Genomic DNA, 12,850 nt, shown 5'->3' on the forward strand with positions numbered 1-12,850 from the left:
GGGGATCCGCCCACCTCACTTATCACCTCTCCTGATTGGCTATTTGGCTTCAGCGCTCCTGTCAATACACCTGTCAGGAGCAGATTTTGGTTTGGTTTCCCAATTTCTACTACCTGTGTAGAGACAACACAGAATAACCTGAGTATAACCAGAGTAACCTATTGGTTACCATTACAGAGCAATATAAGGATCATTTAGAGACTATTTACAGGACTAAAAACACATTAATGTATTTAGAGAAAAAAGGAAGACACCATAAATTATTGTGATTTTTCAGGGACGCTTATTATTTACTTCATCTGTTTGTATATTGAATGTAGACTGACAGAAAAGTTTCCCGTGGTGCCAACAGGGTCAGCCTCTGCAAATATCGGCAACTAGAAGGCACAGCATATAAACTTTGATGATGCTCATCTAATGGAGCTGCAGTGAAGGGAATGGCGCCAGCAGTATACCATTTTCAGGGCCGCTCATTTTACAAGCCGGTGTACCCCATTCCGCTCTCTGGCTTCGTTTGTGGACTGATGTGAAAGTATGAAACCCGGCTGGGAAATCAGCGAGGACAAAAAGATCTTGATTTGTGACCCATGTAAGGCGAAAACCTCGGACATAAACTGGCTCTATTACCAAAATGACTCCACAGTTTAAGCAGCAAAGGTGCAGAAGGACCGAAAATGATCCTTCACGTCCCCACAGTGCCAAGGAGGAGGTTCATTTAGTGTCCTCTGCTGCTCTCTAGGGGAATTTATGGAGAAAGACTGAGCCTTTTTTTCTGTAGCTTGCATGAATTATAAAGTTCTTAAGGGACATAAAATAACATTTGGGCTTGTATTTTTCACTACTATTATACTCATGACAATGGGAATTCAACCAAAAAGCCTCGTGATTACTTTAAAGCCCAGTTAACGCAGGTAAGAGACTTAATGAAAATGATTTGGTTGGTGTCAGAAAGGGGAAGGGTTATGTATTTTCTGTTTTTTTGTTAAAGGCAGGGTACTCTTTTTTGATTAGCATTCAAATGGCCATTTATTGTTTCCCTCCTTTGTATCAAGAAAAAAACAACAGAACAGGGTTTGACTTTAATCAGTATTTGTTTTTAGATTAATGTTTCTTTCTCTGCAAATCAAGAAAATACCTACAAATAAATGAACCTGAGGGAAATCTAGTACACTGGCTGCCAGTTTACACGCCACAGTACATTATAAGAGATACATGAAAACATTTATTTGAGCTATGGGATTAGTCACATGTACACACACACACACACACACAGACAGACACCAGCACAGACAGACTCACTGGGTGGCAGCAAAACGCAGAGCAGCCTTGAGAATACTAATGAACTGTCACTCTGTTTCCGTACAGAAATATGCAGATATTCAATTAGTGAGGTGCATGATATTTGAGCTGATATGAGTGTGACATGAAAATGGGAGTTCTCTTTTTGTGCTTTGAAATGGGTCCCAGTGTGAGACCAGTGGCTCACACTGAAGATGGTACTACAAGTTATTCATTACAAATAATAAGTAGTGGGGAAAACGTGACTCACAGGCGTTTAATTAAAAACTTATAATGAGTCTAATGGTGTGTTATCTTACAGTGGGCCTCTGAAATGATAATAGTGCAAGTTAGAGCAAAACACATTCATATTATAGATAATTGTGTATATAAAGGTTTATTCTGTAGGGAGTTTATGCACATGGAGGTATTCTACATGATTCCATCAGGGAGTTTATTGTGATCTTATTTTGGTTTTCACTTTTAATCTCTTAGATACTTTACTGGGCTATAATATATTCCACACGGGACATGTGGTTTGAATTTATGGGGGCTTTTTACAACTCTTACTACTTCAAGTTTATTTATTGTATCTCATGTAGCTTACTATTCCCATATGTGTAACATGAGAGCAGATTAGGGGTATATATCATAAGATGACCTTTTTTTTCTCTGAATGACTCCCTGGATTCATTAAGACTGGCACTAATTTTGGCGTCTGACTTTGTTTTGTCCCCTGTGAGCAGCTCCACGCTGTAAGCAGCAGGACAAGGGGATCAGATGACAGGCAGAGCGTCTATGATTAGGGCTGCAGTGAGGGAAGGAGGCTGCCACTGCGGAAGGTCAAGGGGCTTTCACGCACAGTTCTCTTTGACCGCACACCGCGGGCCACTTTTGATTAAACTGTAACGTTGTGGTGAATCAGTGGCTTTGGCTTGAATACTGAAGGAAGAATTGAATATGTGCAGTTGATCTCCAGGGAGTGAGCACAGTGTGTAAAACGTCTTGGAGTTGGTATTCAGCATGGCTCTGGAGAGCGCGTCACTCCTGAAAGCAGGGCTTATGCTGCTGATGGCAGGTGAGTGTTTATGGTAGTGAGTCCACAAGTTCTTCTGGAGGCTTAAACTTAACATGTCTGATCTGTTTTTCTAGGGGAAATGATTTTGGGATATTTGGAATTTTTATGTCTGTGTATGTGTGTGTGCATACAGTATAGCTTGAAACATAAATACTATCATACATTTCCGAGATAACTGAGTTCATAGCAATCCAATATCTTTTGTTCATTTTTTTTGTTCTCCATTGTTGGTTGTTTTATTCTATTCATTCATTTGTTCCTTTTGATTAGTTCAAACTGTGAAATTCACAAACATAAACAATTCTGACACTAAACCGTGCCTTTAAATTTTATATGGTTTTAGTCTAAGATGTAGAAAGTATTCAGGTTGTTTACTTAAGTCAGAGTTTAAGTATCACACTAAAAATACAAAGTGATGCATTCACCTTTACTTGAGTAAAATACTTGTGTATTATAAGCAATCTAAAGTAAAAGTACTCAATGCAGAAAACTGGTTTCTTTGTCATACTATTATTTATTATTATTGATTATTATTAATAATGCATTTGGTGGAGTTGCAGCTGATTATTATGTGTTGCATGTAAACTCTTAATTTGTAAACTAACAATATTTGCCTCTGAAATGTAGCGGAGTGCAAGTGCAGCTTGTTGCAATGTGGATGTTCAACAGGTAACAAGGAAGGCTTATATTTAGCTGCTAAAAACGCTTATAACATGTAGAGAAACCTATTAATTGTGTTGTTTGGCATTAAAATATCCTGATTCTCTCAATGGGGACTGTGGACCAAAACAATAACACATTTTTTAGGGTAGTCTTACATGTGAAAGTGCTTTAATGCCCTCCTCTGGGCTTTACTTTCACCCCTACGTGAATAGGAGAAAATTATGCTCTCATGCTGAGCAGCACAGCAGCTGGCTAGACATGAGTGACATCTGAGGTAGATGGATCAAGGCATGTTCGAGCATCAGTTTTTAAAATCCATAACTACCGAGGCCTAGAATGGCAGGCAGAAGTCAAGATTCCGGCTACTCAAAATATGGAAAACTTGAAGGCAGCGAGTCAATAAAGTGCAATCCTACAGCAAGCAGCGCTGTAGCATCTGTCAGGGTTTGCTTTGATTTTCCTGGAAAATGGAATGTGAATACAATGCTGGTTAGCGGCCAAGTTAGAAGGCATGTTTGAACGCCTGAATGTCAGATTTCTCTATGAACAGTTGCCAACAATCAGACAGACAGGTGAAACATAGCATCCTTGCAATTCTGTGGGTGATGCACAAGCTAATAGACACACAGTTACCATTTATACGATCAGTTTTTGCACGCGTTTGATGATTTTTCCCCTCACTTTATTTTTTTTTCATTGAAGCACCTGTTCGACCATTCAGTGGCTCGACCATTTCTCACAATCTTCTTTCAGTAGCATCTCTTTTACGAAATCCCCGTGTCAACACATTCAGTCTTCCTTTGAGTGTTTCAGAGCCTCGAGAGCCAGCTGAGACAGAGCAAACATAATGGGCACACAGTTGGCCCTTATCAGGCCGGCGCAGACTGAGATCCACCATGCTTCTCGATCGTAACAACAACCTGTCCACGCGGGCCTTTCCCGCCAGCTTAAGCTCCCTCTCCTGCTGTACTGCTCAGTGGTGTTACATTCAGCTCCGAGTCCTACGGGACGGCTGCGGTCTGCCTCCACGTTAAGAGGCTGTTTGCATACATCTCTGAAGTAAACAAATGGGATTGGGACTAAGGCTGCAAATTAAAATCTTTTCTTAGTGAAAGTAACAGCCTAATAGGGAAGAAAATGGCCCGCTAGGAATAACTATTGCCAGGACATGACCTTGTTTGTTGCACTAACATATTCATAATTATCAAGAACTGAACACACAGCAAATAACCTCTGTTGTGCTTTGTAAAATCGTTTGTATCTTCACAATGTTTTTTCACAATGGTGCAAAGTTTTGCTCCCCCACTCACTGAAATAAAGTGATCACCAGGTTGCAGTGAGCTCACATGACCTGAATCCATTCTCATTCTCATTTATGACTTGATTACATTTTCTTTCATTTTTTTCCTCTTTTGTGCATTAGCTCAAGTCCTTCCATCAGCGTACGGCTGCGACAGGGCTTTCTACGAGAGGGTGATCAATGATTTCTGCATAGCTAAGTTCAAATTCGACATGGAAGGATTGGACCGAGGCCTGTGGTGCAGCTGGCCAGACACCATGGAGTGAGTTCACCTGCTGTGTCATGCAAAAAGAGTGGGTAAAGCCATAAAAATAGGTTACCAACAGGATAAAAAACAGTCTCCTTGTATAGTTTAGTCTGAGGAATTTATTTGACGGCAAAAGGACAGAGTTAGATTTGGTAGAAATGGCTCTATTTTTGTGAGTATTGTTTGATGGATGATGAAAATGAATTTTCTAATCAACACATACATGCCAAAAGCTGAATAGCTGGAGGATGAGGCAGCAAAAGCCTAAATAAAGTGCCAGTCAGCTAATGTGAGCACAACTGAACAATGCTTCATTTGATTCCTACTCAGAACATGTAAATATAGATGGTCAGAGAACCAAATCTTGGAGATTATTAAGTACATTTTATCATTTTATTTTATCGGCCTTGTCTACCTCTATGTTTTTGGTATTTAGATAGGATGAGTCAGACAGGAGGATGAAAAGGAGGGTAAGAGGAGCTGGGTGGCTCACAGGAGAAGCTACTGTCAAAACTATGATTTCCCACCTGGCCCACACTGTCCTCTCTCTTGGTCCAGCACATAATTGGTGGTGGTGCTCTTCGTGTGTGTGTTTGTGTCTCAGTGCGCAGTTGTAACTGCAGAGAGTTGGCACTTGCGTCAGGAAACTCCTAGCAACAATGTTTGACGGCATTGATAAGGTCCACTGGGGGAGCCGCCTGTGCAACAGATAAATAGACCATGCAGAATAAGAAATTAGAAATACATAAATAAGGCTTGTGTGTGGGTGCAGACCAATTTAGTGCTTTTGAAAATAAAAGTCTAATAAGTAGGATTTGTTTTGGAGGTATAATGTAACACAGCGGGCTTAAAGCAACACTAGATAACTTTCTGAAGAATAAATAGAACTATCTTTCTCCCACAAATGAAAAGCTGTGAAGTAATAAAATGCTCCCTTTTTTTGCCTGACTTGTTCTGGTATGACCAGGTAGCTTATGGTGGCTAATGTTAGCTAAATTTAATGTTCCATCATCCGATACTTGCCACTTGTGTGGCTGCAACAAATTTGAAGAACTTGAATGAAATTCCTTGAATGGCCACTTGAGGCTGGCTCCAGAAGTGAGTCAATCTCCATAAGACCTAATATTAAAATGCCCGACTTTACAGCAGAAATAAACATGTTTACCTGTTGTTTGTTTTTCACAAACGACGGTTTTGGTAGCTTATTTCCCTGCCAAGATGGCGACGTCCAGCGCTGACCACACTGAGCTTTCCCATGCTTAATTATACAGTCTATGATAATGTGTGATTATTCATAAATAACCACACATCTTGAAGCTAAAAACCCTCCAACCCATGGAGAGCTTTGTTTTTGTATATACTTTTCCAACGTGTAACTCAGCCATGTTGTCACTCAGGTAAGAGCCAAACATAACATACACAGGGATAAATGTGGAAATGCCAATTCTAGGTATCCCTACATGCCATCCAGCGCCACAAATCAGTTCCAAGTTCATCAGAGTCCAAACAACATTGTCTGATAAGTGGAAGAGAAACAGGTCTCATTATTTATGAAACTGACATAGTTTTGAGTCTTTGAAAGTGAAACTAAAGGCTTTCATAAGCATGAATCCCAAAGTAGTGCAGATCCAGTGCATTGTTACTGGAGGTTGCTCAGATATCCAGTGATATAATCCAAATTACCAAATATTGAGGCAAAATATACTATACTAGTTTTTTTCTAGTATTTCAGTTCAGTGAAGAACATCAGACTGCTTGTAATGATATCCAAATACACAGTGAGTCCCACTTTCACTTTATTACTCAGTAGTTCAACTGAATACACCACACAGAATCTCAGCCGCAGTCATCTATACAATAGATTTTTAGATCTATCACTCTTCTCTCAGAGATTCTCCGACTGCTCTGTACCCTCTAGTTATTCTGCTGATCATGTACTTACTTCTGCAACAGAAAATAAACAACCCCTGCGGGTTTGACGACTGAGCAAAAATTCAGAGCCAGGGGTTATCTGAAAAACTGGGAGTCAGGCATGCTAATCTTGTTTTGTTTGGTTTATGAAATGATGATCAAAGTTATTCTTTATCTTTATCTGTCCATGTTGTCTGCTACGAAACCCTCAAACTTCATTGTCAGCCTCCATAGCATTTGACTGATGATTGTGAGTCATTGCCACTGAGAAGCTGTTTTATAAATAATGCAAATGAACCTCTGTTGAAGGTTTTTTATGATTTCTGTCCAATTAACACTTGAGATTTTATTGCCAGACCCAATTTTGCAGTCAGATTAATACAATCTTATATCATAGAATTTGTTAGTCACCAAAACTGTTAATTGGGAATGTGTGTGTGTGTGTGTGTGTGTGTGTGGGCGCAAATACTGTGTGTGTTTGCAGCTTCACTCCAAGACTTGCTTGTTAGTTAAAAAACACATTTTTAAAAAGAACAAGAGTCAACAAGTGTCTTTCCAAGGGGCAACATCCGTGGAGGTGGAACAAAGCCAAGACGGAAGTAACAAAAACTGCATTTCCTCGAACGGCCATTTGAAGCTGGATACAGGAGTGAGTCTAGCTCCTTAAGGCCGCGTTTTAAAACGCCCCAACTTTACAGTAGAAATAAATGTTTACAGTCTGGTACAAAAAAACATAGCTTTTCTTTAGCTAAATTCACCTGTATGGGGGTTGATTTTTTATATAACTCAGCCGTTTAAATTATATTAAGGGTTAGAATTACGCATAATTAAGAGTAACAGGTGGGTGCTGTCACAGGCGGCTGTTTTCAGTAACCAGGCTTCATTCGGCCCTCCTCAGCTCCAACCACGCTCCACATCTTTGCCCATTTTTGGATTAGCCGTCAGCCAGCGGAGTCGGGTTTGCCAAGATGGCGACAGCCAGTGCCGAGCACCCTGGGCTTCGCAACGGTTCTTCAAAAACCTATGGGCTCCATTCTCAATTATACAGTCAATGCTTCATTTACGCACTGTATTGTTCAGCACTATAAAAACACTCCATCCCCTCTTGACTCTCACCTTTAGTCCAAAACACTTTCACTGAGCTCAACACACATATTTGTATTAACATGCCTGTGAGAATCTCTTAACGCTAACCTTAAACCTTTTCCCAAGTCCAAATCTTAATCATTAACCAAAAGCTTGAGTCTTAATCCTAAACTATCATCAACTTCAACCCCTTCCTTTAAACCTAATCCTGAGTCTAGCTGCAACACTAGCTCCCAGTGATGATAGTTGGCTCTTTCCACCGGCACTTTGAAATGCAATCACATACACACACACATAAAACCACTACATACCAATCATGTACTTCATGCTTTTATCCAAAGTGCCTGACAGTGAGTCATATAGCATCTATAATAAAATCTCCCATTTTCTCCCTATTTAATAATTAGATTTTTCATTGAAACGTCTTTTATTCATGCCAAATCTAGATGTAATACCTTTAATAGCCCCGTTGATATCAAGCTTACATGGTGCATTTTCTCTTACATGGTGCATTTAATTCAAACTAATGAACTTATAATCACGTCAATCACGTGGGGAAACACAGGGAGCTCTCTTTTTGCAGCCTTGCTTTTCTTATAAAGTGCTATAAATGACTTGAAGGGACTGCCTCATTCTCTTACAAAAAATACAACACAGAGCTGCATTCTGGGCCTCATATTGTTTGACCCATTATTGAAAATAATAACAGGAAATAACACACTAGCCCATCAAAAAAAATATATATTTATGATGAACATTAAAGTTGGGTGGACTTTTCCTTTAAGGGGCTTTATGATCACTTGCCCAGTTGGCCTCCAGCTATGCAGTTAAACACAGTGGCCATCCGGAACAGAATCTGTCCTGGTATGGGGCAATGCTGGACTGAGGGCGCTGTCCTGTTGGTATGCATCTCTATTTCCCCTGCCCTCTACCTCCTAGCAGTTATATTTAGCTGTGTTAAGCTCACTGGTAATTCCAGACACTCCTTTGCCTTTTTTCCTACCAACAGGAGTCCCTGGTCTCACTCTGAAAGGACGTTTCAAAGACACTGCGAGAGACTATTTCAGTTTGAAGAGTTTATTTGTCTATAAGTCTGTAGCTGGGAACAGTGAGAATGCTACTTTAAGTTAATCATGGGTTCATGACACTGTTTGTCCCAGCATGTGAGAGTTGTTTCCTCAGTGAATCATTTAGGTGGGTTTGACTGTGTGTTGTCGCCCTCTGCAGGATCTATGAGGGACTAACAAACTGCACCTACCAGGTGGCACTGAGGGTCGACTGCTTCTGGCCAAATCAGATAGTCGACCACTTCTTCATGCAGATTCACCGCATCTACTTCCACGACTGCGCTCTGACTGGCCGCCTCATCCACGACCCACCCACCAGCATCCTTGCCCCGTTCATCGCAGTGCCAGTACTGATCACCCTGCTCATGACTGCCCTGGTGGTGTGGAGAAGTAAACGCACAGAGGGGGTTTTATAGAGACTGGATTTGGACTTTTGTAAATATACACGGACTCCTGAAAGGCAGAGACTGGGCATGTGATAAAAGATTTTGCTGGTGTTTTTGCATAATGTTTTAATTTTATGTACTTATTGTCCTGAAATTGTGTTATTCCCATATTAATATGTTTATGGACGGTGCCGTAAAACAAGAATGTCTGCTTGAAAACTGCTAGACTGCAGCAGACGCTGACCTTAATACACTAATATGTAATAAATGCTGTATTTGGTATAAAAATAGAATTCATCTGTGCAGTTATTTTTAGTGGATAACACCACCAATAGTTTGTCAGGGGAAAGTAACAAAGGATTCAGGGGATTTGAGGGGCCATGCATGTTAATGACCATCTGTTCTCATGGCCCCCAAACAATCTGTGAGCACATAAATAACACTCAGGGAGACACCAGTGACTTGGATAAGTTAATGTTATAAATCTGGAAGAAAGGTGAAGAGACAGAAAAGCAGAGCAGAAAACGAAGAAAAGATGACTGAAGAAATCACAATGCTGATTTTATTCCCATCTCATTTGCATAGTTGCATACATTTTGGAGAAAACCAAATGGTGCCTGGATTAAATTTCCATGAACATAGTGATGATTAGTTCATATTCAACGCATCTACAGTATAATAATCCAACTTTCTTCAAATCAAATATCTGCGTATCTTCTTATGAATGTGAGAGACTAATGGCTTGTTTTCAGTGCAGTGCACTTCAATGTAGGGACATTCTGGAAGAAAGTGGATTTCTCTCACTTTAGTAAAAGTTCATTTGAGAAAAGTACTATTTTAAGACTGTAAATAAGGCTCAAGTGGACTTCAACTGGATACTCATCATCACCGTATGAGAGGGCTCCATCTAGTGTTCATTCCAGAGGTCAACATCCATAAGCCTGAATCTGATTTAACTGCAGGTTTATTACAAAAATTGTTAGTATCCATTTTAGAAAATATATTTTTATAAAAAAACATAATGAAGATAAGACATGTTTGTTTTAAAATCAGGCTATATAGATCCAACTTTACATTTCAAGAGATTCCCAATATAATATATTTGTATACACCTGGATTTCTACAGCTGTGTCTTCCAATCTGGGGATTGAGACCCCCAAGAGCTTTCTCAAGATAAATCTGCATTTCCACAACAAAAAAAAAACTGTGGTTTATTTAGACTTTTTGTTGAGTCATTTTAGCTTTTTGGGTGTTAAAAAACACAAGGTATTTATGGCTGAGCTGGTCACAACTGGCCAAATTAGACATTGGTTTGTTTTGCAAAAACAGTTGAGAAACACATGGTGTACAGGATCCAGACAGAATGATCAAGGTTTGCATGCCAGCCAATAGAAATACTTCACTACCAATGTAACTTCTGTGTCAGGAGAAGACGCCTTCATGGCAGACAGCAACCTGAGATGGAAGACAAGAGACAGAGTGGTTCATTGGATCTAAAATGAGTTAATGGATGGACTAATGGACCAATATTATACGTTATTTGCAAAATAGTTGAGGAAATAAAGTAGTAAATGAACAAAAAAACTCAAATAACTCTCCTCCCTTCAGACCACACAAGACAAAACACAGGTCAACTCTTTCCAGAGACAGACAGCAGAACTGTGTGCAAATCTCCCCAAACTGTGATAGTAATTAAATACAATGTCATACTTTTTTTTATCCATGTAAAAGTTATGGCTCAGCACTTCCCCTCCATATAATTTGCTTGCTGGGCTATTCTGTTCTGTCAGTGGCAGGGGAATTAATGGTGGTTATATTATCAAAGCAGTAAAGCCTTCAAAAGTTAAGCTTAGTCAAGCAATGTTTGGCTTTTCTGATTAATGCCCAAGACTGTGACAGTATTCAAAGCCAAATTTCAGCAGTTTTTGATAATGATAAATTAATTTAGGTGGAGATTAGGAGATGCGTTGAACGAGGAGACGTTCAACGCTAAGCGAGTGGAGGTAAGAGCCCAGGGCCAGAGGTTAATGATTAGAATGTGGATGAGTTGGAGGTTAATATCTTACTTGTTCCTGATGTCATTAGAAAGACGTTCAGCCTCAGCGGGGTCCACTTGTTGCAGTTTCTGATAGCTGGAGAAGGTCTCCACCATGCCAATGTACCCAGTCAGTGGCACAATCTTTTTTACATGGAGACACTCATTCCTGAACACAAAAGGACATCGAATGACAGATAACTCCCAGCTTAAAGTGCATATATGTGTATTTATTCCACCAAGTTTTACTTTGATATAACTGATTAATCATTAAGCACAGTGCAGTCTGCTACATTTGAGCAATGTAACTTGTTCAGATAGAGTTGGATATAAGTAAAGTCTCACTCACCAATCTTTTTCTGGATATGGGCAGGAGTCAAACATGTCTGCGTAGATCTTCACAGAGCTTGATCCTATGTAAGGATTTCGGAAAGGAAGCAGGGCAGCATAAAACTATTAAAAGAAAACAAAGAAAAGCAGGTTTTAATTACCAACTAACTTTGCATAGGCCAATGCAATTTGAAAAATACCTTACAGAAAATGTTTCTTGTTTGGGATAAATCATTAAAATTTACATAATACAACTGAACACAATGGGTTTATATGCTTCTTTCCAATTGTTTTTCTACTTGATTTGCTGTGCTTTAAATTTTAAGTGGTATTTCTGTCTAACGATATATATGACATGGCAAGGACTAGTATGTCACTTATACTGCCAGTGTAAGGGGTTTAATTACCACTTACACGCAAATGTTATCGGACCAAATGAATCAAATTATGATAGTAAAACATTGTCATTTTGTGAGGGGTTAAAACGCTCCAAAAATGTATCCACCATTTTACAGCCGGGGCCTGTGTGCATTGTAATTACATGATTTGGCCACTATGTTAATTGTCTTAAATTGTCTGGCACTCTTCCTAGGGACTCGTTAGTTCACGTCACGGATGACAACAGGTGAAAAGTCATTGTTTGACATAAAACTCATTCATTTTCAGTCATTTTTATTTATAGCCATATTATTTTAAATTGTTGAATGTTCTGTATGAGGGGCACTGGCAGGCCTTCTCGTAAAAACTTGGCAAATGAAATGGATTTTGAATGTACCTCTTTACAGATGTCATTGAGCGTGTTGGAGACGTCCCCATACTCCAGCTCCATGTCCATGGTGTAGCTCAGGAGAGCCAGGCAGCCTCCAGGCCTCAGCACCCTGTCAGCTTCCAGGAGGAACTTCTGGCGGTCGAACCAGTGGGCCGCTGTCATAGCCGTCACAAGGTCCACTTCACCGGAAGCAAACGGTAACTCTTCTGCCGGACACTGCCTAGGTTTGAAGAACAATGTTGGAGAAAGGAAAGGAGAAGGGGGGGCTTAGTATGAGCAAGTTTTCAGTGGCTCGGGCTGGAAAATGTTTCTTGGCCAGCAACCGTTGAGTTCTGGTCATTGCATAAAGGAAAAAATAATAATACAGTTTATTAAATACCTTCCAAAGCTCCAAGGACACTAACGGCTTTTTGTCAACTCCTGGAAAACGTGAAAGGCCCTATATACAGACAGTGTTTGTTTGCCCGTTTTGGTCTACTGTATAGAATATGGCTCATTTGGAGGTTACGCAAACACAATAATTCTTATTTTTAGGCCATTAAACACTAATCAAAACATATTTATGAATATTTCTACCAATAGAGCCTTCTAATTGTAACACTCTGGACCATACAGTAACCTTTTGGAGGAGAGACTTTTACTTTGTATTGCTGCTTTTACTCAAGTAAAATATCAGAATACTTCTTCCACCACTGTGCAC

At 39.8% G+C, this 12,850-nt stretch overlaps 2 protein-coding genes across 2 annotated transcripts in view; one reads left to right on the forward strand and one right to left on the reverse strand.

The window, feature by feature from the left end:
* The first annotated feature begins 2,071 nt into the window (after nt 1-2,071).
* Nucleotides 2,072-9,306, forward strand: LOC118340067 (receptor activity-modifying protein 1-like). Its single transcript, XM_035677924.1, has 3 exons — nt 2,072-2,356; nt 4,443-4,581; nt 8,791-9,306. The coding sequence occupies exons 1-3, from the start codon at nt 2,302-2,304 to the stop codon at nt 9,044-9,046; spliced, it is 450 nt and encodes a 149-aa protein (XP_035533817.1). The 5' UTR covers nt 2,072-2,301; the 3' UTR covers nt 9,047-9,306.
* A 266-nt stretch (nt 9,307-9,572) lies between these two features.
* Nucleotides 9,573-12,850, reverse strand: part of si:ch211-93g23.2 (uncharacterized protein LOC100005086 homolog) — a gene marked incomplete in the record, with an annotated part of 4,434 nt that continues 1,156 nt past the window's right edge. The window contains 4 exon segments of the mRNA XM_035677923.1: nt 9,573-10,471; nt 11,083-11,220; nt 11,401-11,504; nt 12,157-12,370. Coding sequence (XP_035533816.1) covers nt 10,384-10,471; nt 11,083-11,220; nt 11,401-11,504; nt 12,157-12,370 — 544 coding nt within the window.

This window comes from Morone saxatilis, unplaced genomic scaffold, assembly GCF_004916995.1.
Source record: "Morone saxatilis isolate NCDOM2014 unplaced genomic scaffold, NCSU_SB_2.0 Contig6, whole genome shotgun sequence".
NCBI lineage: Eukaryota > Metazoa > Chordata > Actinopteri > Moronidae > Morone > Morone saxatilis.

Bases quoted from the DNA above. Each gene is read 5' to 3' on its own strand.
- LOC118340067 (XM_035677924.1), top strand. From the start codon at position 2,302: ATGGCTCTGGAGAGCGCGTCACTCCTGAAAGCAGGGCTTATGCTGCTG. The intron at 2,357-4,442 runs GTGAGTGTTTAT...TTTGTGCATTAG, and splicing joins GCTTATGCTGCTGATGGCAG to CTCAAGTCCTTCCATCAGCG. The intron at 4,582-8,790 runs GTGAGTTCACCT...CGCCCTCTGCAG, and splicing joins AGCTGGCCAGACACCATGGA to GATCTATGAGGGACTAACAA.